Source organism: Ictalurus punctatus, chromosome 20, assembly GCF_001660625.3.
Source record: "Ictalurus punctatus breed USDA103 chromosome 20, Coco_2.0, whole genome shotgun sequence".
Taxonomy (NCBI): domain Eukaryota; kingdom Metazoa; phylum Chordata; class Actinopteri; order Siluriformes; family Ictaluridae; genus Ictalurus; species Ictalurus punctatus.
In genome coordinates, this window is record NC_030435.2 from 6,063,909 (window position 1) to 6,089,959 (window position 26,051).

The 26,051-nt window shown below is 36.3% G+C and overlaps 3 protein-coding genes across 3 annotated transcripts; 1 reads left to right on the forward strand and 2 right to left on the reverse strand.

Moving 5' to 3' along the window:
- Positions 1–1,910: 1,910 nt before the first annotated feature.
- Positions 1,911–13,531, reverse strand: cldnf (claudin f). Its single transcript, XM_017496001.2, has 2 exons — positions 12,944–13,531; positions 1,911–3,205 (listed from the first exon to the last, which is right to left on the reverse strand). Exons 1-2 carry the CDS (start codon positions 13,432–13,434, stop codon positions 2,455–2,457), a joined length of 1,242 nt encoding a protein of 413 aa, XP_017351490.2. The 5' UTR covers positions 13,435–13,531; the 3' UTR covers positions 1,911–2,454.
- Positions 3,518–25,623, forward strand: LOC108280887 (claudin-4-like). Its single transcript, NM_001329301.1, is given in 3 exon segments — positions 3,518–3,528; positions 11,318–11,322; positions 23,719–25,623. A coding segment is annotated over 1 exon segment (654 nt). The 5' UTR covers positions 3,518–3,528; positions 11,318–11,322; positions 23,719–23,823; the 3' UTR covers positions 24,478–25,623.
- LOC108280693 (claudin-4) lies at positions 5,577–7,935 on the reverse strand. The gene has a single exon (XM_017496002.2). It carries the CDS (start codon positions 7,862–7,864, stop codon positions 7,232–7,234), a length of 633 nt encoding a protein of 210 aa, XP_017351491.1. The 5' UTR covers positions 7,865–7,935; the 3' UTR covers positions 5,577–7,231.
- Positions 25,624–26,051: the final 428 nt, after the last annotated feature.

Genomic DNA, 26,051 nt, shown 5'->3' on the forward strand with positions numbered 1-26,051 from the left:
TTAGTGTTACAAGGTCTCAGGTGTGAATGGGGAGCAGGTGTGTTAAATTTGGTGCCATCGCTCTCACACTCCCTCATACTGGTCACTGGAAGTTCAACATGTCACCTCATGGTCCACACTACATGGCACCTTATAATCCACACTACAGAACAGTCACAAGTCTTCACAGCAAACATCTGATGTCCATCTTTGCTCCTCTTTTGTATTTCTCCAGTGGAGCAAGAAGAAAGGGAGAGAGCAGAACATTATGAGGAATTAAAAATTCTTTACCCGGTGCTTCTACACTCAGATGTAGGCTGGCTGGTGGCAGTGGACTGTGGCTGTGAGTATCTGTACACATTGTAATTGTTGTAATTCTTTTCCTCTTGTGGTTGACAGAAACTGCAGAGCAGACTTCGGAGACCATTGAAATGCAGAATTGCGGCAACGCCAATGTGGAGTGTAGCCCCTGGCTCATTGAGCTGACCTTTGGTGTGGAAGGGTGTTGTAGAAGTACTGGATCCTTTGACCAGTGTTACCTTCCATATGAGAACGGCACAAACAAAGATGGTCCCCAAAAAGCCAGCAATGACCAGACCAAAGCCCAGCATCTGGCAGCACATCATTTTAGTTTTCTTTCAGTGCTAACTCACTGCTGTGAAAGCTTTTAACAATTTATCCTGAAGTCAGTTGTCAGACTTGGTGTCAGGCCTGATAAGATTTGTTTGAAAGCAAAAAAGTATCACTTGATACCTGATAGGCCATTTTGAAAGATCTTTAGAAGATATAGGTCATGCGTCAATGGAAATGAAACTTAGAGCTATTATATAAATGCAGTATATATATATATATATATATATATATATATATATATATATATATATATATATATATATATATATATATATAAATACAGTATATATATATATATATATATATATATATATATATATATATATATATATATATATATATATAAATATTTTACATATTAAGGTTCTACTTTTACATTTTGCTTCCTCATTTTCATACCTAGTTAATGGGTGCAGTTACAAAACATCTTACAACCTATATTTTTGTAATGTTTAGAAAACTCCATTATGTCATCATGAACATGTGACTTCTGTGTAATGAAAGCAACTGTGCTGGACATACTGACAGAGTTTATTTTCTCAGTATAAATATTTTTTTATGTTTAAAGAATGATGCTCATTTTAAGGCAGTTAGACTACATACATACACACACAATATATATATATATATATATATATATATATATATATATATATATATATATATATACACACACACACACACACACACACACACACACACACACACACACACACACACACATATATATATATATATATATATAATCCCCCCCCCCCCCCCCCCCCCCCACCATTTATAATAATAATATAGTCATCAAAATTCTGGAATAACACAAATGGAAGTATGGGAATTATGTTGTGATCAATAAATCCAAAATAAATAAAAAATAATTTAGTATTTTAACATTTTAAAATATTGTAGGCACGCTTTTTGCCTAGAATTTCCAGAAATGTATTCTTGGCATTTTCTCAACCGATTTCTTGAGGAATTCCCCTGAGATGCTTTTTAAACAGTATTAAAGGATCCACCTATGCTGGACAAGTAATCTGTTTAAAAAAATTTTTTTGTAAATACAATTTTAGTTTTCTAATGAAGGAAAATAATATGTTGGTACAATTATAATTTTGTCTACAACACTGATTTCAAACATTTATATATAGACACTGTATGTTTTGGTGTGGTGTCAGTGGTAATAAACAGGATGGTATTTTGTAGGAATTTGTATAAGGATTATATTTAGAGGTTTGTTTAATTTGTGGTATTAAAATTAATACATGTTAAAATGTCACATATAGCTCATAAAAAATACACATGCATTGTCATAAGAGAAATGCGTTTATTTACAAGGAATTCTGAAAGGCTGAGACATGACGGCCCTTTATTTTGGTTATGTAAAATGAGAAGTGTGTAATGACAGTTTAACACAAATAGTGCAGAATGGTATCTATAAACCAACCATTTGTGACCTGCTCGGTTATTTTGGAGTCATATGACCACATTCTGAGCTTTATACATTGCTATAAAAGAGTAAAATCTTGGCTTTCTGGTTAAACCAATATACCAATATTTATACATGAGATATTTAACCTTTATTACAGTAGATTCTATCAACAAAGTTTTTTTCCCTTGTTTTTATTTATTTATTTATTTATTTACATTTGATTTATATTTTTACACAACATTCAAAGAAACTTAACCATTTATTCAGGCAAAGTATAAAAAATAATTAATGAAAGTTGCTAAACAGGTTTACACAAGACTCTTAAAGGTTGGAAATGAACATTATAAGACAACAAAGCTTCTTTTTACAGTTTGAACACTGGCAAGTGTACACATTCAGTTAAGTCCACATTTGTTTGCTTACATGTATTGCCTTGGAACGGCTGAGTAAGTGCTCGGAGCCACATATGGTTTACCCGGTACGTATGTTCCAGAATATGTAACGCTGGGTGGATATGTTTTTGGAGGCATATAGTGTCCAGCTGGTCCCATGAAAGGCCCTTGGTAGGGATACGTGTTTGGGTTATTCTGCTGCATATCATTTGGTGGACAAGAGGTGCACAAAATGATCCCTCCAAGAAGAAGAACGAATGAAGTTCCCCAGCCGATGTATACGGAACCACCTATCTCCCTTTTCTGCGATGTAGGTACGAGAACATTGCTGTAATCAGTGATCGTGAATGCCGCTGACCAGCAGACAGGAATGAGGCACACAACAGCAGCCACAATACATAGGACACCTCCACAAATGACCAATTTGGCCATGGTGGACTCATTCTTCAAGCAACTGGTACATTGTGCACCAATAAATGTCATGAGTATGCCAGCAAAAGCAATCAAAATGGCGATGACTATGAGGGCTTGCGCCGCCTGCAGGTCCTGCGTCAGACTCATGACGGACGACTGGATCTTGCACTGCATCTGACCCGTACTCTGCATCACACAGTTCATCCACAGCCCGTCCCAGACAATCTGGCCTGTCACGATGTTGGCACCGATGAAATAGGTTGTACGCCACATGGGTAGGCCACACGTTAGGCACAAGCCAATCAATCCGATGAAGCACAGTGTTTGGCCCCACACCTCCTTGGCAATTCTCCCCATTTTGAAGCTGTATATTAAAAATAAAAGGAGCTGTCCTAGTGCCACAGTCACGTCTGAGAGACTTGTAGGAAGTGACAGCTGGTTAGACAGGGACTCTCACAAGGAGGAGTTGTGTAAGCAGAATGGCTTTTCCTGATGAGCCAGATTCCATACATGTTCAGTAGACTGAACAGAATATAGCCTTCGCAATACACATGCTAGTAAAAGGCCAATCACGTAGCCAGGTCTCACACAGGACAATACGACATCAGCCAATGCTGTCCACATGATCTTTTTTAGTATTATTATATAGTTTGGATATGGACAGTGTCACATATATAAGTGTGATATGTTTTTAAATTATTGACAATAACAAGCATTATGCTTAGTACTTGATGAGACTCAGTAGAAAGCTTGATTCTCACTTTATTACAACCATAATAAAAATAGTCACATATTTTTGGCAGCTTTAAGACAAGAAGAAGTCAAAGTAAATGGGAAGTTGAGGATGAATTAAAACTTCAGTATACTGTATATTAGGTTGACCAGACGTCCCCGTTTTCCGGCGACAGTCCCGGTTTTTGATGTTTTGTCCCTGCCTGGAGCTGTCCCCGGAAATGTCCTATTTTACAGCACGTTCAGAGCAATCATGTAGTGATTATTTTCACCAACAGAGGGGGCTGCGAGCTACACTGATTACTTGGTCGCGCGCCGCTGCTTTATCCATGAAGAATTTACGACGAGACAGGAAACAACATCAACAAGCTATCATCAAATATCAAAAGAGACAAAGTTATCGGGTTCAAGGTACTAACCACTCATGTTAAATTAAAGTAATACTATTTGTATGTACCATATAACAGGACCATATAGCAGGGCACAACGCAGAATTCCCACACACATCTACAGTACCACGTGGGTGAAAATACACAGAGATATGAACAAATAAAAATTATATTCATCTAAACAGTTACAATTGCAGCTAGGACATTTGCAGAAAGGACACCTGTGCTCCAAATGAGCCTAAAATGTAAAATAGTAAGCCTAATTAGGGATGGTGAAGGTCCAATTCCAAAAGCACAAACAAAAAAAGACATTTTAAAAGTTTTAATTATTGACTGTAATGACTGTGTACAGTATGTTCACAGATTGTTAAAATGCAAATATTAAATACAATTAGAAAATGTTTTCTAATTGTATGTATGTTTACATTTTGCAGTATTCCTTCTATTCCATGTTTAAAATGCTATGAAATCAGCTGATGTAGTTCCTTGTTCTTTATCTGTTCTGTTCACTTTGATGACACTTAATGTCCTCTGTGCATTGTTGAAAAAAAAAATGAATTAGAATTACAGTATTTCAATTCAACTAATTGAATTAGACACCCACAGCAATAAAAAGACAAAAACATACAAAATGTTTTGTCCCTGGTTTTTAAATTCATAGATAATAACAAGTGAGATTTCAATGATATTTTGATCACTGAACTAGGAAATGTCCCTGGTTAGCATTTAAACAATCTAGTCACCTTACTGTATATGCAAAATACAATGAGGTTGTACAGTAAAACCTTATACAGTATAACCTTAAGTTATGCATGATATATGTCTAATACCGCATAACCACCAATGAGATTTACATTATTTGAATCAATCAAGTTAAAGCCATGATATACGGCATTCACTGGCATAATTCAGTCTCATATTAAGTCTATTTTATGCCATTAAAAGGTGCTGATTATGTATTGGACATTGTATGAAAATGACATTAAAACAGTTTAAAAATAATGTCCATTCTTTGGTAGAAAAGGGTTTATCAAGGTTTCTTTGGATAGCGAATTGTTCACGATTTCTAAGTGGGTTGTATATGTGGAAGCTGTTCTGAAAGTAAAAGCGTTTGCTTTAGAGTTCTACCAAGTACTTTACCTCTGAGGGGCAAACCTCTTAAAAAATTTATCAAGTGAATATATCTATATATAGACAATTTAGTGAAATTTAACTTATATCTCTCATTATAAGTTTATGGTAACCAAATATAAGGACTTTAATCCTTGTTCTTGTTCCACAGCTGAATCGTTTTGTTTCTTCTAGTAAATAAATGTTTAAAATAAGCACAATTATGCAATTTGAAGAAAACTATGGCAAGAAAGAATCTAAAATAAGGTTGAATAATTTGAAATCTATAAATAGCCTATTATCTTTGTTTTATTGCATAAATTCAAATTATATTGAAGATATTTCTGTCTGCTAATATATACTTTTTGAGTGGACTGGGTAATAAAGTGACAGATGGAACTTGTTTTTCTTAAACGTTGAGGGTTTGAAGGTCTGAGGCAAAATATGGTTGAATAATTACAAAAGTAAAATAAAAAAAATAATTGTCCATGCAACAATTTGCTCTTGGACACTGAAAGCTTTTTTATTTATTTTATTTTTAGGAAATCGCATACAAAGCATGTTGGTTTAAGAACTGGTTTGGACACAACAAAAATACTGGTTTTGTAGATACTGTACACATCAGCAGTTACACGTATACTCCTACTATAAACAAAAAACAGGTTTAGGAGCTCAAAACAAAGATAGTATGGCTTGCCTAAAGGATAATCATCTATGTACAGTGAAAATCAAAGCAAAAAAAAAAATTAAAAATTCTTTAGCAGAGAACTAAAGATAATCATATCAGTAACTGTAATCAAATAATATATATTTAAAATGTAATGCATTACATTACTGTGTTATCAGAAAAAGTAATTAGAATACAGTTATTCTGGTACATATACGCTATATGAACAAAAGTATGTGGACACCTGACCATCACACCCATATGTGGTTCTTCCCCAAACTGTTGCCACAAAGTTGAAAATGTAGAATTATCTAAAATGTCTCAGTATGCTGTAGAATTAGGGGCCCTGTGCATAAAGCAACATCCATAAAGACATGGTTCGCCAAGTTTGAAGTGGAAGAACTCGAGCGGCCTTACTGTCCAACCTCACTAATGCTTTTGTGGTGAAATGGGTACAAATCCCTAGAGCCAACTTCCAAAATCTAGTGAAAAGCCTTCGCAGAGTGGAGGTTATTATAACAGCAAAGGTGGACCAACATCAAAATAATGCCCATGGTTTTGCAGTGGACTGTATGTGCACATATGGGTATAATGTTCAGGTTTTGGCCATATACTATAGTGTATATTGTAGACTTCATGCAGGATACTGTTTTGTATGTATTCTTTCAGTATACCATACATATGGCCTGCTACCAAACAGGGGAATTCAAATAAAACTTTTATCAGTCAAGTAATATAAAATTCCTTGTTATGAAATAAATGACTGAATGGTGACAACAGTTACCTTTTTATGCTTGACTATTAATGATTAGTTTATATCTATAAAATAAGATAGTTCAGTGGTGATGTTTTGTTTTGGTACTTCACATTGCAATTTTTGACTAGCACCATGGATTGGTAACAAAAAGAAATGATGCTAGGAGAATAAACGCATATATCTGTTCATTCATCTTTAAACATAAATTCTGTATTTGCCAAACTTATACTTTGAAAAAAAAAGAATGTCCTATTCCAGCTCAGTGCATCAGGTTGTGCCCAATACATAATTGGTCATTTTAATACATACATCTAATTTGGGAGTAGGAACCTAAGTTAACCCAGTTCCTTCAGCAAAACTGAAATTCTCCACCAAGGACAATATTTTATCCAAATGTGGTGTACCATAACAAAAGCAAGTTACATAATCATGTGGATAGATGAATAGTTCCTAATATAGAAGAGCATGATTGTATTGTTTTTGCTTCCAATAACAATCTTGTTCTTGAAAAACCACTGATTAAAGATCTTAAAAAAACAAAAAACCCAGAAAACAAATTTTTTGCCAATTCTCTTTGGTGCAAGAATTATTTCTTCAAACAGTGTGAATTAATGTGGTTTATTTACAATGATTGGTGATGAGAAGAAAATGTCCAGAATGCCGACCAAATCCTAGCACTAATTCTAAACAGATACGATTGATATATAGCAGTATTCTGAGACTAGTTTGTCTCTCTCAGACATATTCCTTTGAGATAGGAGTTAATCTTACAGCAGAGTACTTTGGGTTATAGATGTGCTGCTCCCTGGGAGGGCAGTTCAAGCAGAGCAGCGCTCCCCCCAACAGCAAAAGACCCGTGGCTGCCCAGCCAATGTACAAGGAAGTCCCCAATTCCCTTCGCTGTGCATCCATCATTATGGGATTATAAAAATCTGTGATGATCCTTTGAGCTGTCCAGGATACAGGGATCAAACAGAGCACACCTGCAATTATAAATGACACTCCAGCCACGATGCATGCCATCGATTTAGCCCGTGTATCCTCAATGCAGTTGGTGCACTTCCCACCAGCGATGGACATCATGATTCCAATGATACCAGCCAAAATGGAGATAATGGTCATTGCTCTGGCGGCCTGCAGGTCTGCGCTGAGTGCCAGCATGGAGTCATACATCTTGCACTGCATCTGCCCGGTGCTCTGCACTGCACAAGTCATCCAAATTCCTTCCCAGATTATCTGTGCTGTCACAATGTTTGCACCAATGAATGCGGTTACGCTCCACTGAGGTAGGCAGCACACAACGATGGTTCCCAAACACCCCAAGAAGCCTGCGAGAATGGCAATGAACTGAACTCCTTGAGACACCATTCTTTTTAATTTTTGAACAAAAGTACATTCAAAAGAGAACCTTCATCTGAAGGCCAAATGCATGCATTCAGCTGAGGTTGTGTATTTATAGGGTATAGGTTGTTGTAGGTGGGGTTAGCTCTTCTTTGTCAAAATACTGCTAACTGACACTTCTGCCCTCATGCTTCTTAAGGTTTCTGTATACATCACAAACATGACCTCAAACAGCACCAAAAAACAAAGACCAAGTACTTCAAGGTCATCCATCTTACTTGTTTTAAGGAAAGTACATTTGAGTTTGTTTCCTAGAGTTCAGTTGAAAAGGTTATTACCAAAATGTGAATTAGAAGTAAAATGCTTGTTAAATGTCTGTTTCTGTCTTCTGTAATATGATTGATTCGTGCCAAGCTGATCAAAGCAAACTTGCATGGGTGTTGGTTTGGATTAAAATTTGGAAAATGTACAAACATGTGGGTTGGAATGGAAATATATGATGAAACCCATATACAGGTAGATCTAGATTCAGATTTCTGTAAAGCCGTTTTGTGGCAACGTCCACCGTTAAAAGGGCTATATGAATAAAATTTCAATTGAATTACACTGCAAATTGAAACGTTTAAAAGATTATACGGTTGATTTTGTACAACCTCATCATAATAGCATTGACTAACATATCAATCCATTTCAGTGATCTGATAAAAATAGTGTTGTACATTAGGGATGTTACTGGCCATAAATAAATTATTCAGAATGAACAGATAATGTGTTCCAAACCAACAGGAGGGTCACAGGGCAAATGATTGAAACTATTGGTGTGCATCTGAACAGGGACTATATAGTTTTATTTTAGAACTCAGTAAGGCAGTGTTTCGGTCAGGATATATGGTGCGTAAATCAGTGACAAACAAACAAGCCAAACAAACAAAAAACGAATAGTACATCTTCCAATTCGTTAATTGTCATTTCAGTGTCCCATTAGTGGTGTTTTTTTCATGAATGAATCGGTGAATGTTCTCGTGTCCGTTCATGTATTGACTCATATGACTCATGAACTGACTGTTGTTTTGGTTGTGCACAACAGAGCATAATCCGCTATACACGAACGTGTTGTTCATAGCATACATGAATGTGTAAAAATGTTTCTTTTTAAAAAATTACATTCGTGACCACTCTCAAAACTAGACTGCACGGACTGAAATGTCTTTCTTCGTGGATTGGACATGCCATTTTTTAATAACTCATAATACTAAAACTAGTTTCTTGAAAACGTGCATTAACAATGACTTACTCATAAAAAGACACTCACTGGAGCCACCTACTGGTGTAATGATGTAACTTAAAGTCCCCCATGAAATGCCTTGGATCGTGTAGCTTTATTCGATGTGTTGACATAATTTCCATTAGCCTTGTCACATGGTACCTTTTTAAATAGCCAATAGCATTTAGCTTATCTTACAGCCAGGAAACTTAGAAGTGTTTGACACTTCTAGAGAACATTTGATTGGACAGAAAATCTGATGAGAAGCCGAAGTGTAGAATGATGCAAACAGAATTGTTGATCCGTATTGGTGGTAGAGAGAGAGACTGTAAATTTTGACAGCACATATCTTCTAAATGTGAATTTGGTCATTGTTTTGAAGCATACTAGCTTATAGATAACTATAAGGCTAACATATTCATACTAAACACCACAAATCTTTAAGTGTCGCTGAACAAATCAGCAAACGAATCTGAACAAATCTTTTTAGTGAATGGAATTAAAAAGATTCGAGTCACTGGGATGAATCGAAATGACCACCAATGACACAGGTTACATGACCCACACGCTCTTGTTTGACACATTTTTGATTGAATGTACCTGTGGCTCATTTTATATACTATACGCCTACTCACACTGGCACAAGGCTTTGGGTTTACTCACAACAGTCTTTGATTTGATTTTATCTTTTGTCTATTGCCTGACCCAAGATTGTGTCAGACTTCCCTCTTGACTATTGATTTGGATTTGAAGTAAAGTCTGCCTGCACTTGGAAGCATCTCCTGCCATAATATTTATTCCATGAGCAGGGTTGCTAGGTTCAGCATGTAAAGTTTGTCTACTGCAGGAAGATACTGAAAATTGGTAATTTTAACTTGTTTCCAATTAAAAGATTGAGAAAAAAACATTACTGTTTGGTATAAATTAAAATGTTGGACTTTCAGTTTTTTTTAAAAAAAAGGTGTAGTTAGTGTGGGAATTATGCTGAAACCTGGCAACCCTCTCAACAAGCTTTAACAAAAAACACAGTTGGACATTCAATCTTGATAATAATAGGTTAAATTGAGTTTCAATCAACATCCAGCAAGTTATAGCCTCTAATAATTATTTCCCATGCAGGCATAATAACATATCATTGACAAACAAACCATTAATTGACACAATTCAGTCCCAGATTAGTCTTATTTTACGTCATTAAAATTTATGACAATAAAAAGTTTTTAAATTATTCTTACTAAGCAGTTATCGCTGGAAAAAAGGGTCTTCTCAAGTATCTTTTTTTTTTTTTTGGATGGTTAGGGATTCTTGTTCTTGGATACTGGAATCTTTTTTCTTTCTTTCATGAAATCCATGAAATACACTCTTCAAAACCTTCACAACCAGCTAGCTATAGGTACTTGTTCAGTATACTAAAGCATGTTATAGATTTCTTAGTCAGGATACTGTTTTGTATATAAATATTTTTTTTTTTTTCTTGTCTATAACAGGGGTACTCAGCTAAAATGTGTAAAGGTGCAGTTACACAAAAAAATCTTCGCATTACACAATAACATGACCGAATGGCAATAATAGTTACCAATTAATTAGTAACTAGTAATGATTAGTTTATGACTATAAATAAAACACTTTGATGTGGGTATGTTTTATGTTGGGTGCACAGTGGCTTAATGGTCAGCACGTTCACCTCACACCACCAGGGTTGAGGGTTTGATTCCTGTTTGATTTCTACAACTCCAGGTTGTCCTCTGTAGAATATGCGGTACAGAAAATGGATGTATGGGTGGATGTTTTATGTTGTAGTGGCTCATCATGTTACAACTTTGATTAGTGCTACAGCCTCAGAAAAACAAGAAACATCAGTTGTGAATTTGACACGAGGAGCATAAACACATACTTCTCTGTCCTCATCATCTTTAAACATTCTGTTTTAAGTCAATTTCTTTTAATCAAGCCATTTGCTGTGAAATCTGTGAAATGAAAAGTCTGTGAAATCTTTTCTATGTATCCAGCCCTCTAACTAGTCTCTGGTCCGATGACATAAATTACACCAAAATTACAGGCAATCATTTTTTTTTATACATTCATTGGCTCTGCTACAGCATTTTTGAAGTATTTGGTAGAGTCAGCTGAAATACTTTTACTGGATCTGCAGTAAAACCACAGATCACAGTCTTCCAGTTGACAATCCCTAGCCTAGAATAATATTTTATATGTAGTAGAGTGAAGATTGTAATGGATCTTGCTTCAATTAACAATCATGTTCTAGAGAAGTACTAAGAAAATATAACATACATTCTGCCTTATTAAAACCCATTGGGCTGTCCAAGTTACAGTGAGAGCAGAGAGCAGACCAGCGATTATAAATGACACTCCAGCTGCAACACATTCCATAGATTTAGCGGCAGCCATGGAAAAATTGCAGATGTGGTTGTTAAAAGAAATAACAGTTTTTTCTTGTTTTGTTTTATAGAGCCACATAGGTGTGTCCCTGTGTTTGAAATAGTTCCCTACAACCTATTCCCTATTCCCTAGTTGTCATGAGTGAACTTGATATTCTACACTTTGTTTTCAGACATGACTACAAGATAGTATTCCAGAAACAATGTAGTAATGCTGTATCTAGGGTGTGGTTTTGGACATACTGCTTGAGTAGACCACTGAACTAAAGTAACACTGGGTGTCACTCTTGCATACATATTTCTGAGCAATCCCTAAGAATCGTCAACCTTTACTCAACCACTCAAACGTCCATAATTCCCATAAATTACCCCTTAGTACACATTTAATAATCCAACTATAAAATACCCAATGAGAGTAAAACTACATGTACTTAATTTTGGATGTATTATTTGCAACATATTCTTTACATGTTCACCCTTACGCTACGTATATGCATTTTCTCAGCCACACTGTCATGTTTTTGTGAATTTTGCTCAACATATTTGGATTGATATATTTGTTCAAGATAATTATATTATAAATATGATATATTTGTTCAATGAAATTTCCATTCCTTTCTTGAAAAGTATTAGTGATTCTTACAAATTCTTACTAATCTCTTTCTAAATCTGGTTTTGAATGTTTTTACACAAATATTTTTTTCACACAAATAATAAAAAGTGATTTCATTTTAAAGTGATTTACCAAGATATGTGTAGGGATTTCTCTGTATGTGTGTGTGGTCAATACAAATAATATTCTTTTCTTCTTCTTCTTCTTCTTCTTTTTTTTAATAAAAAAGTTTATTTGCATTTATTTTAAATATTTTATACCATTACTAGTAACAAAAAGCAAGAAACATAGAATTCAGTATAGCATCAAATCTTAACATATAAAATGTAACAGAAATGTAAAACATTTAAACCATAAAATGTAACATTAAATGCCATACACGTGTATTATTTAATACAGTTCAAATGTGAAATTAAATCTAAATAGAGCACATCAGTATATTACAGCTCTTGGTTATTAAAAACAAAACAAAAAACAAAGAACACCAAAGGGCAACACCCAACTTGACAGACGCTGCCGTTTGTCATGACATTGCTTGTTCCGCTACAGCTTGTAGCGTTCAATCTTTGTACTGTCACGACTATGGTGGTCAGCTAATAAAATACAGGACAATAAAGAATACACCATCTATATCAGCTGGCCAAAATACAGCATATCATGAAAATCGAGTCCAGAGTTGAAGCATCTTTTTAAAGGATCACACGTAGCCTTTGGAACCTGCTGATTTGGGTGCTGAGTACTTTGCAGTGTAGTTGTCTTTAGGTGGACAGTTGCAGCAGAGCAAGCCTCCTCCGATGAGCAACAGAGCAGCAGCGGCCCATCCAATGTACAGAGAAGCTCCGATCTCATACTTCTGTGCACCCGGCACTAAGGGATTGTAGAAATCACTGATAATGCTGTTGGCTGACCAGCAGACGGGAATCAGACACAGGATACCACAGACGATGAAGACCACACCCGCTGTGATGCCCACCTTTGCTTTGGAGCTTTCATCCTCCACACAGTTGGTGCACTTGCCACCAGCGATGGCCAGGAGGATCCCCATGACACCAAGCAAAATGGAAATGACACAGAGTGCGCGGGCGGCCTGCAGGTCCGAGCTGAGAGCCAACATAGAGTCGTAGACCTTGCACTGCATCTGTCCAGTGCTTTGCACCACGCAGGACATCCAGATGCCCTCCCAGTTGATCTGTGCTGTCACAATGTTGCTCCCAATGAAAGCTGTGACCTTCCACATGGGCAGGGCACAAGTCACAATGGTCAGGATCCAGCCAATGATGGCCAGGGCTGTGCCCAACATCTGTAGCCCGGCAGATACCATTCTTCCTTGATTTTTTTGTCTTTGTCCAAACAATAAGGAGTCCAAATATGCGTGTAGTCTTGTACCAAAAGCAGTGACAGACACAGTGGATGAGAGTTGGTCCTTTTATATGCTTCAAATAGGGAGGGACCAACTCATGCTCTGACTGACTGACTCACTCTCTCACGCCCCTCTCCAACAACCAAGGATTTTTCAGGTTTGCTAACAAACTAAAGGATGGTTTCATGGGTTTTGTGAGTCACTGATATTCAAAACCAGATTTAGTCTGCAGATAGTACATAGTAACTCCCACTATTAATAATTATTTTGATTTGGGGCTCTCCACTCTTGAGAAGAATCATTTATATTTTATTTTAATTATATACTATTTAAATTATATATTATATTCAGGGTGTCAAATGCAACATATATAAAACTCTATATAGTTCAATAAAGTAAAATGAATACTGTTTAAAGCAGTGTAATTTCACCTTGCACACCCACATATCTACCTTCAATATCGAACATTTTAACTGATACTGATTGCATGGCAAAAAAAATATGTTTCAGGACATATACTGTAGATATACATCTCTCACTCTTACATTCCTTTAGCAATTAGTTTGCCTGAATTATTCATACTAGTTGAATAATATGCTTCATGACAACTAACCTACTGATAATCTAAGACTTTAACTGGTTAAATACCTTGTTATTTAGCCCAATTGAGTGTAGTGTACTTATATTTGAAACTTTGTAATGTATCAATTTCCTATACACACATAAATCAAATCTAAGACCACAATCTACAATATCGTACATCAAATAATCTAAAGTTTCTCTGTCAGGAAGTCAAAGCAAACTTTTTCTCTCCGCCATAATCCAATCAAACCACATCACAGAACAATTTTTTCCCCTAAGTAAACATGTGACACCTGCAGTCCTCCTGCAACCTCCTCAATCTCAGCACTTAAAATGATAGCATTGCTAAAGAATGTAAGAGTTTTAAATACGCATTGATAAAAAAGCATGAGAAAGCGTGGGGGAAAATGCTAACCTTTTACACGATGTCCTGAGGGATGCAGATGCATATGAAAACCCAGCCACAGAGTCTATAGGTCTTAATGGTCCAATATGGTACAAGTGCTTGTCGTCCAACGGTCTGCAGATTAAGGACACAGGGAGGACATGGTGGAGGGAAAAAAAGCAACTCACGGGGACTCACAGGTTTTTGGCTCCTTTGGAATAAAGGACCGAGAGAGTAAGAGATATTGATTCTTTCATTAAAGAAAGAGAGCACTGTTCAGGAGCCAAAAACTGCCGTTAGGACAATAAAGGCTCTTTTTTTTTTGAAAGGTAGCTCATTAAAATCTACTTGGCAAGGGGTCAGTGGATAGAGTTCCATGCACAGGTAAACAGGTAAGGAATTTCCACAATTAAGGAGCTGAAGAAAGACAGCTTGGAGAATATCACCTTCTTTAGGTTCTACACTATCAGATACCAGATGAAATGGGAGACACCAGAGAGTGCACGTTAGCACACTCAACCATCCATGTCATTGTGTAAGCACTTAAAAAAAGACTTTTATATTATTGTGTATTTTATTTTTATTTTATTTATTTTTTTTTGAGCTTACAAAGGTTCCTTTGTATCGCATTAACTACCCAGTAACAATGGATGAATGTAGTAACTGTTTAAAATGAACACTACGTAAAGCTTAATTATTAATGAATGTTTACTATAGTTTACTATACTATACTTTACTACAGGGGGAACAAAATTGTTTCCAAAATAATGACTCAGGTGTTTGTAAAAACAACACATTTTGAGACTAAAATGTGAAATCATAATGGTTTTATGTATATAATATACAGTGCTGTGAAAAAGAAATGGGTTTCTTCTGTTTTTGTGTATATCTCATACTAAATTGTTTCAGAAATGAAAACAAAATCTAAGATAAAACAAAAGCAACCTGAGTAAACACAAAATGCAGTTTTTAAATGATAGTTATTTATTTTTTAAAGCAAAAAAGTTATCCAATATCAACTGGGCCTGTGTGAAAGTGTATTTGCCCTTGTAGTTACTAATTCCCCAAATCTATAAACCTGCATTCATTATGTGGTTCAGCTGGACAGGACACAAGCAGGCCTGATTACTGCAAACCCTGTTCAATCAAATCAACACTTAAATAGAACTTTTACAACAGCATGAATTTGGTTAAAAGGCCTTACTCAGTAACACACTATGCCACAATTGAATGAAATTCAGTAAATGATGAGGAAGAAGGTGATTGAAATACATCAGTCTGGGAAGGGTTACAAAGCTATTTCAAAGGCTCTGAAACTCCAAAGATCCACAGTGAGAGCCATTATCTCCAAATGGAGAAAACTCACCACAGTAGTGAACCTTCCCAGAAGTGGCCGACCTTCCAAAATTCCTCCAAGAGCACAGCAATGTCTCATCCAGGAAGTCACAAAAGAGCCAAGGACAACATCAAAGGACCTACAGGCCTCTCTTGCATCAATAAAGGTCACTAAAAGGTAAAAATGACATCCATGGAAGAGTGGCGAGGTGAAAACCACTGCTAACACAGGAGAACATTAAGGCTCGTCTGAATTTACCAAAACACACTTTGATGATCCTCAAAACTTCTGGGAGAATGTTCTCTGGACTGATGAACCGAAAGTGGAACTGTTTTGAAGACAGTAATCTGGATGGGGCAAATACTTTTTCACAGCACTATACGTAATAAACTCTTAAGAGCAGCAATAAATAAGTTAAACCTTTAACTGGAAGTCCAAAAGAAAGAGTGAACAAATTAATTGAGTAAGCATTCTCTGAAATCTTCATACAGGATTAGATATTTAAAACAATCATTAACATAACAGTACACAATTCACGGGCTGTTAATTTCTTTATGAAACAAGTACCACGTAGCCTACTGGTTTAAAATCTGTACTAACACATGTTTCATATTAAGGTGATACCTTTATGTAATTGGTAAATTAACCTAATAGTCCAAGTCTACATAAATAGGCTTAAATTGTTATTAATCATAATAATAATAGTCTTTCTTTGGCTACTGTTTGCATCATTATTGCTTGTTATGTTGTAAGCGGTTCATGATTTTACAATAGGACTCTTCCCAGTTCCTTGGAAACAAACAATTCCTTCCTCATTCATTTCTAATGAAACACTATGCATTTTCCATCGCAAGCAGTTCCAATGTTTGTTCATGATTTATTCTTGCATATATTAAGGGACGTTATTGTAAAGTGTTACTGATTTTCCATACTACTTGGTCACTGATAAGTGTATTTAGGATAGTCATCAAAGAGAAAAGAAGATATATCTCTGTGTGTGTGTGTGTGTGTGTGTGTGTGTGAGAGAGAGAGAGAGAACGTTCGCATAAAAAATACTGAATAAAAAGTGGAACACTGAACTCAGTAAATCAATAACTTGTCACTCACTTGTCAGGGTGTTCCATGTTCATGAAGATACATACATTTAAAACATCTTGGATTCAAAGTAGAAAAGGTCTGTTTGAAACAGAAAAAAATGGAGCTAGTGTGTGCGCAGTTCACTTTACAACAATTTAAAGTATTTGCTTCCATTTTGAACACTTCATCATAATGTAAAAATGAGTGCTAATGTTATAAACATAATAATATTGTCTATTTGCTACAGAAAACACAATCAGTTGTTTTACAAAATGTATTACTTAAATTTAAATTAATATATATATATATGTATAGAAAGATATATATATATATATATATATATATATATATATATATATATATATATATATATATATATATCGTATTGAGTGTCGAAGATTCATGGCTTAATATCTTGTAATCACAGAAACTTTTTTTTTTTTTTATAGTTTATTATTTATATTTATTTTATTTCATTTATTTATAGTTGTATTTATTGTAATTATAATTGATGACTTAATTTGCTAATTATTATATTCCCACCTTTAACACACCTCCTTTTAGTAAGATACGATAATACAAAAACAGGCAAAAAAACAAAACAAAAAACAAAAACAAAACACCTGTAAAAGGAAAGTATACAAAATAGCAATGACTGTATGTCTACATATCTTTTATTATTATTATTATATTAAACCAATATCACAATGTTCCCAGATTGCTGAACGTGTAGAAACAGGTGAAACAGAACTGGCTTATTAGATTAATATCTCTGAGAGAAAATCTCAGGGACAAAATACACATGCTGTGGCAAGTCACACTGACAAAACACACCTTAGGGAGAGGCTATGACAACATGCACACATTTTCCACAAAATCAACATTGAAGGAAAGCTCAGAAAGTTGATTCTATGAGGAAAAAAGCAAGATTATGTTATTTCTCGTGCACCAATGAATAAGAATTAGTCATGTGACATTTTTTTCCACTGAAACTCAGGCATCAGAGAGTTTCTCTCACAGGTGCTTTCAGTGTGTGTGATGTCACTGGGTTTTATTGCCTGAGGGATTGTGGGTAGGGCAGTGTGAGTAATTATAGAGAGTGACAGAAAAAAAACTTTGTTTTGGCTTGAGTCATGAATGTTCCCAGTGTTTGCCTGTGACTGGAGAACACAAAAGTCACAGTAAATGATAAATAAAGAGATTGAGAGGATGTTATTAGCGCTCCACTTCCTCGGAATACTGCACTTTACTTCCACTTCTTCTTCTATACAGTTCTTATAAATACATGTGGTGCTACTGTATTTGTACAGATAATAATGATAAAAACAAAAAAAATTGTTTTAAACAGGGTGAGCATTTACTTGCTTGCAATAATAATGCACTATCATACTCTTTTGATGTACTTAGTATTGCAAGCAAGTAAATGCTAACAATTTTAGACAAAGTTTTGAAAATGATATATTAGCATTGTGTGGGGATTGGTTGACATTACAGCTCCCTAATTTTGGGTTTGATCTCGTGTTCTGCTTACTGTTTGTATGGTTACTGAGAGCAGTTGTTGAAGGTGAAGACCAAATAAAAGTGCTGCACTATCACTCTTACAATTAATCAGGATTACAATATGACCACTGTTGAATTCAATTCAGAAGGTATTGATTCATTTTAATAACAGCAAATCGAGCAGTCGTTTGGCTGTAAGGCGGATCATAGGTTTACATACAAGTGTAATTGTTGATATTAGTAAACATTTTAATTTAACATGGTAAAGTCTTCAGGACAGAGAGCTTTGCGGTTTCTATAATACGACAAGCTGCATTTTCCCCCCTTATTTACCTAAAGACATGGAAAAAAGAGAGGCAGTTTATAGCTGCTATAATGTAAGTTGTTTTGCGGAAGTTCTACAACATTAAAGGTAAGTATAAATCTAGTGACATTTTTTAATCAATTAAAAGTGGTAAGCTTTGGTTGTGTTGCTGTTGCTGTGTTATAAGATAATTTAAACAATTGGAAAACAGTAATGTTAACTCAGCTTCCAACAACATCTTGTTGTGTGTTATTTTTTCTTATTAATAATCCGTAGTTATTCTGTATCTTGGCAGTGTTGTAACTGTCATCTTTATTAACTTCATGACATGATCTTTTATACAAATATGTTATTTAAATGTTTCCCTGATGTTGCCACTATAGTTAGAAGTGTTATTGAAGGTTATATAATGAGAAGTTAAGTTCATAGTAAACTTCATTTACCTGTCAACACAAACAATGCTCATTCAACTTCTCTCTTCAAGTTATAATGAAGCATTACAACAAATAATATTGGGTGAGTGTCAAAGACATAGACTAATTATTTTTTCCTGCCATTTCTGTATTTTCACCAACCACCTCAAAAGCCACTACTGGTTTATAACATTAAATGGGGTCTATCATTTTCACACTTAGTATCTGGGCAAAGGTTTTCTGTAAATTATTTACAATAGAATAAACGCCACAAAAAAAGTTTATTATAAAATGTGTCATTTTTTATTTACAGGATTGTACTGTAAATGATTGGGCCATTAGAACAGTGCATTGGTTTACAGTAAAATACTAGAAAATGCAATGTATTGTGGGATATCTAATATTTTGGGTGGGAGTGAGAATGGTAAAGATTCTCTTTGTGTCAATACCTGGATCATTTGTGTGTTCTTTATTTTAATTAAGCAAGCAATTTAATTGACACTAATTGAAGCAAACACAACCCCACTTTGAACTCGTTGAGCTTACTAATAAATCACTGAAAGTTTTCTTTTAGTGTGAGTTAATGCAATGGCAGAGATGGTTGAATCAGTTGCAAGCTACTTGAGCAAGACTTGAGCAAGTTCAAATGCTATGTTTTATCCCATCTTGATTTTAAGTCTCTTAAAAGTCAATGAAAGTATAAGCCAAATCAGCAAATTTAGAGGATTTTAGAAAAAAGTACATTATATATTGTATATTATATGTATAGTATACGTTGTATATTAGTGGAAACATACAGTGATATACTATAAAGAGTACTGTACTTCGATGTACACTAAGTGCAAGACAGTTGTAGGAAAGACAGCTGAGCTGAGTTTGCTTTACTTAGAATAAAAAAAGAACAATAATAGGAGCCAGGGGAGGGTACAAGTGATACAAGTGATAACAGAAACTAACTTGTCTCATGGACATTGCACAACTTTAAATGTAACTTAATTAATAAAAATATAATCATTGGCAAATTGATGTGTTATAAGAAGAATAAAAAACATTGGGCATGCTGTTATAGGAAAAAAATGTAATAAATATTAGATTATTTAACAGCAAACTGCATAGAAGCTCTGTTGTCTCATCTGCTGTTAATCCATTCATAGTATTGTGATTAAAGAAATGGTAAATAGGCTGTCACTTTAAAATATTTTCTACATTTCTCAGATCCTGTTTTGTCTTCCAGCTAACCGTTATTAAGCATGCATGGTCCTGGCTGTTAATTATTAATACACTAGCACCCATAGGCAGAATATTCAAGCTAAGCAGGTTTCCATTCCCACAGTGAATATAGCAATGTCAACACAGGTGACAGTGAGTACCTGCTCAGACACATGTCCTTGTGTGATAAACAACAGCTTCATGAAGCTTGCAGAAAGCATCTGCAAGTCAGTGCATGCTCCAATACCCATTTCAGTCATAGTCTTGGAGTCAAAGATATTTGTTGTTACGACCCGGTCCAGGTTTGAAACAGGATAAATCAGGCACATTTAAGGTCTCATCAGTTCTGCTGAGGTCGACGGGACGACTTCTCAAGCCAAGTTCCTGTCTGAGGTCGATGGGATGGCCTCAAAAGCCATGTTCCTGTCCGAGGTCGCGGACATGGACAACCAAGTTCTGCTCACACCCAAGTCTGCTGGCACAGACAACGAAGTTCTGCTCACGCCAGAGTCTGCTGACACGGACAACCACGTTCTACTCATGCCAGAGTCTGCTGACACGGACAACCACGTTCTGCTAACGCCCAAGCCTGCTGACACAGACAATCCAGTTCTGCTCATGCCCGAGTCTGTTGACACAGACAATCCAGTTCTGCTCATGCCCGAGTCTGTTGACACAGACAATCCAGTTCTGCTCATGCCCGAGTCCGTTGACACAGACAATCCAGTTCTGCTCATGCCCAAGCCTGCTGACACAGACAATCCAGTTCTGCTCATGCCCGAGTCTGTTGACACAGACAATCCAGTTCTGCTCATGCCCGAGTCTGTTGACACAGACAATCCAGTTCTGCTCATGCCCGAGTCTGTTGACACAGACAATCCAGTTCTGCTCATGCCCGAGCCTGCTGACACAGACAATCCAGTTCTGCTCATGCCCGAGTCTGTTGACACAGACAATCCAGTTCTGCTCATGCCCGAGTCTGTTGACACAGACAATCCAGTTCTGCTCATGCCCGAGCCTGCTGACACAGACAATCCAGTTCTGCTCATGCCCGAGTCTGTTGACACAGACAATCCAGTTCTGCTCATGCCCGAGTCTGCTGACACAGACAATCCAGTTCTGCTCATGGCCGAGTCTGTTGACACAGACAATCCAGTTCTGCTCATGCCCGAGTCTGTTGACACAGACAATCCAGTTCTGCTCATGCCCGAGTCTGTTGACACGGACAACCAAGTTCTGCTCACACCCGAGTCTGGTGATAAAGCTGAGGACGCCACTCAATTTCCCTGTTCAGCTGAAGACATTTTGCCCAGAGGGCCAGGACCACCGGGGAGGGGAGTGTTTTCTGGTGCTCCAAGAGGAGCACCTTGGGGGGGAGGTGTGTGTGTGTGTGTGTGTGTGTGTGTGTGTGGGGGGGGGGGGGTGTTCTGTCATGATTTCCCCTCAAGCTAAGTGCTGTAGCACGTAGCATGCTTGGAAAACCGAAGCGCGAGCTCGATGCGGTCACAAAATGCATAAAGTGGATGTAACATTACATAACATACATTATATGTATAACAATACATAACATTACATTGATTTACATTACATTGAAACTACATTGTATTACATTATATTGATTTACTTTACACTACATTGCATTACACTACATTGAAATTACATTACATTACACTGCACTGCATTAAGTTTCATTGCATTGCCTTACATTGCAGTATTACAAAATATATATTTAAATAGTTATTTATAAAATCAAAAAATTGTAACATCACAGAAGTAATTCCAGAACAAACTACTATTTCATTTACTGCTGCTGTTCTGCAAGATGGTCCTGACAATCCAATAAAAAATGCAACAAATATAGCAACAGATAAACAGTACTTTTAATCACCATTATAAATCTTGACCCACAGTTATATAAGAATATAGCGTGGAAACCTTACAGACAAATTATACTTAAGAAATTATACTTAAGTGAAAGTAAATGTAATGTGTCAAAATTTTCAATTCAATTGAAAAAATATACTCAAGTGAAAGTTTTAAAAGTTGCTACTTTTATATGTAGTAAAATATTAAAAGTAAAATGTTTTTAAATGAAGTTACTGTCATGTATTGTAAATTTCATTATTTATCTAAAACTGTTAGATGATTTTTGTTTTCAAGCAACTGCATAGCAACTAAGCATCATTCAATCATCAATCTGTAAATGTGCTTGTTATATGCATGACTAATGCTGAAGTTTGCTAATGAATTAATCGGAAGTAAAATATCATGTAAATAACCAATATTAACCACTAGCTAGAATTTGACTTGCTGCCTAGCCAGTTTATTTTTTCTACTGGAATTGATGCTAGTCTAACCTGACCTTAGCAAAGAAAACAGGCTAACTTAGTTAACAGCCAGTTAATGTTAGCAAATTAGTGAAACTTACCTCAACATGCTTTTTTTTTAATTAGATGGCATTCATGTCTTCTAGGGATGCAAAGGAGACACCTCAATTTATGTGTCTTTGCTTACTCCAGCATATTTAAATATTTTACTAAGGCAGGGCAAGTGGATGTTAATCCTCAATTTCTACACTGCAGTCTGGTGTCTTATCCATTTTCACAGGCACACAGATAGCTATAGTGTTAACTACATTGTGCAGCATGAAAAAGTCACCATGTATAACTAATTAGCAAGATATTAAATAGCTTTTTTTCTTTTGATAGTTTTACTTTTTCATTACTGAATTCATTTCAGTCAAGAAAAAACAATAAACGCATATAGACCAAACCTAAAATCTAGTTTGAGTGCTAGAAGAAGCTGCTATAGACATGAGATCAGATAACAGGTCTTGATAATTCTATAGACAAGAGTGGAATTGTCTTATTGAGAAGGTGATTCAGCAGCTGTTCCTCAAGGTTAATGGAAGAAGTGTGCATTCAGTTTTAAGATAAAAAAACAAAACAAACAAAAACCCTTGCTTCTGGGAAATAACAGGCTAGCAAACCTAGGTTTAAAGAACTCTTGTTCTGTAATTTCACCCTTAAATTTCTTTGTGACTGTGGGTATTTAGTGTTGGCATAATGGCAATTGTCTATTGCCCTTTCCAAAATAGCCTGTCATTCTCCTATTTTGTTATATATTAACATATAAATACTCTAAAATATCAGATTATGTAATCAATTTAGTCAATTTCACAAATAACATATAGCACAATGTTATATGCAAATAAGCATTTAAATATATGGTTATTGTTATGCTATTGTCAAGAATGCTAGTACAACACTTTATTTCTGTATATTAACAATCCCAGCTATGTGGTTTTTATAAGGCTACCCCATCAGAAAGTTGTGAATCCCCAAATCCCTGCTCTTATACCAGTGCAAAGATGATGCCATCATGGTCTGACTCCACCTTCGAACTATAACTATAAAGAAGGTAGAATCTGTTTCTCTGCCTCTCCTTCCCTCCCTTCTCAGCTCCGGCCAGTGTCGGGAGCTGGAGAGATCTAATATCACGCTTGGACACGGAGGACCTCAGTGTGCAGAGCTCCAGAGAGACGATGGCTTCAGCCGGCCTGGAAATTCTGGGCATGATTCTGTCTGTGGCTGGCTGGCTGGGCGCAATGGTGGCCTGCTGCCTGCCTATGTGGCGCGTAGCGGCGTATGTGGGTCAGAACATTGTGATCACACAGGTGGTGTGGGAGGGCCTGTGGATGAGCTGTGTGGTGCAGAGTACAGGCCAAATGCATTGCCAGATCTACGATTCCATGTTAGCGCTGCCCAGTGACCTGCAGGCGGCACGAGCTCTGGTTGTCATCACCGTGTTCATTGGCGTGGTGGCCATGACGCTGGCCGTAGCAGGTGCCAAGTGCACCAACTGTACGTCGGATGTGTCCAGCAAGCCTCGCATCATGCTGGGTGCCGGTGCAGCATTCGGCAGCGCTGGGCTGTTGTTGCTTTTGGCCGTGTGCTGGTCAGCCTACACCATTGTCCTTGACTTCCATGACCCACTGCTGCAGGACACACAGAAGAGGGAGTTCGGGAACTCACTGTATTTCGGCTGGGGCGCCTCCTGCCTGCTAATCCTAGGGGGAGCCATACTTTCCTGTTCGTGTTCTTCCAGAGCAACCAAGGATCCTGCGTCTACTGGAGCACAATACTCAGTGGTGAAATCAGTGGCTGCAAATGGATATTGCAGAAGGGACTATGTTTGAATGCTGTAGGTTGGTAAATGAGCATGCATTCAGCAACAATATAAACTGTGATGGAATTTTATTTACTAGGATAAACACCAGAAAGATATGATAGAATGGTTAGATATGATTGAACTATGGCATAGATTTAATTCTGTCAACAACAGTAAGTCAATAGATATGTTCTTTCACAGTAGATTTGAAATAGCTGCATTAGAATGTAATAACCTTTGTGTTACATCTAGATTTTGAGACAGAATGACAAGTTTTTCCAACTGAACAATGTTGACTTAAAAGGTATTCACCATGTCTAATTATGTTGCAATTTTTCATTACGTTTCATTACAAGCCCTCAGAGTTTACATGGTTAAGGCTGATGGGCATTGCAACTTTTAGTAATGAAAAATTTTCTGAATGTAATAAAGTTCTTATCACAAGTCAGTCAGCACATAAATGTTTCCTGCAACATTTTTTCAGTTTCTCATTTACTTCTAAATGGATGACCATTCATGGAAACCTGAGACTTTGCAAAGGTAGGCTGGATGAGCTGAAATAAGGAATTCTTAGTCCAAAGTGCTCCATATCATTTGAAATCTATCCAGTTCTTGAGGGGCTGCTACACATTGGAAATGACCTCCCTGCATCGGTGTAGACGTGACTGGGTACAATGCAGCCATTGTTCTGAGACCTTCTTCTGCTTCTTTGTGTCCACTGTTCAAATCTTTACTTCAGGGGAGTGTAACTGAAACTAGCCTCCACGAGATGAAAGCACCTTCCTTTTTGCTTAGTTGGCAAAGCCTCTGTGTTGTGGCATTCCTTTGTTTTGTTGGTAGAGCATGGTGAATGACAAATGCAGTTTTACCAACAAATTGGGCTTTTTGGTCAATATTTTGGTCAGGAAAATTTAATTTAATATTTTGGTCTACTATGAAAACTACTATATTGAAAAAAATGCATTAAAGAATGCAGAGAAATGTGATGAAGTCGAAATCACTCAAAAGAGTAATATGTAATGGATTAACAGTGCCACTAACAATTTTGTATGGTGAAAATGATAAAGTAAACAGTCAGACACTGCAATGCAGCAAACACAATATATTAGAGCTGTTTTTGTTTTTCTCTGAAACTTATGTTGGTACATGAAAGAGTGTAATAAGGTCAATAAGAACCTAAAAATATGCTGCAGGCTACGTGCAAAACAACATCGCAATATCCCCCACAAAGACCCTTTTGTGCTGTAAACCAAAAATACACACCTACCCCAAGAACATAGGGTTAAACTATGTAACTGAGAATCACACTGATATGGCTGACTTACACTAGTTTCTTTGTGCTCTGTCTTCCAGAATAAAAGACAGGAAAAATGATTCCAGCACTATCAGCTAATCAGTTTCACTCAGGTCCTTTTTGTACCATATGACTGTTTACTTAACTTTTTTAGTGGAAATTATTGGCTGTTCTATCAAAGCAATTTGTCACTCAGGGAGTTTCTGTTAGAATTAAGTGTCAACTATCAATAACTGACTTCTGCTGAGAAAATGTGGGGTTTTTTTTTATGTGGTTTTGCTCAGCATTGCTGAGAGGTTACAGACAAA

Coding starts and splice junctions, on each gene's coding strand:
- cldnf (XM_017496001.2), bottom strand. CDS start 13,434: ATGGTATCTGCCGGGCTACAGATGTTGGGCACAGCCCTGGCCATCATT. Junction 3,206..12,943: donor TATGAGATCGGAGCTTCTCT/GTACATTGGATG, acceptor TTTAATATACAG/CTTCAAAATGGGGAGAATTG.
- LOC108280693 (XM_017496002.2), bottom strand. CDS start 7,864: ATGGTGTCTCAAGGAGTTCAGTTCATTGCCATTCTCGCAGGCTTCTTG.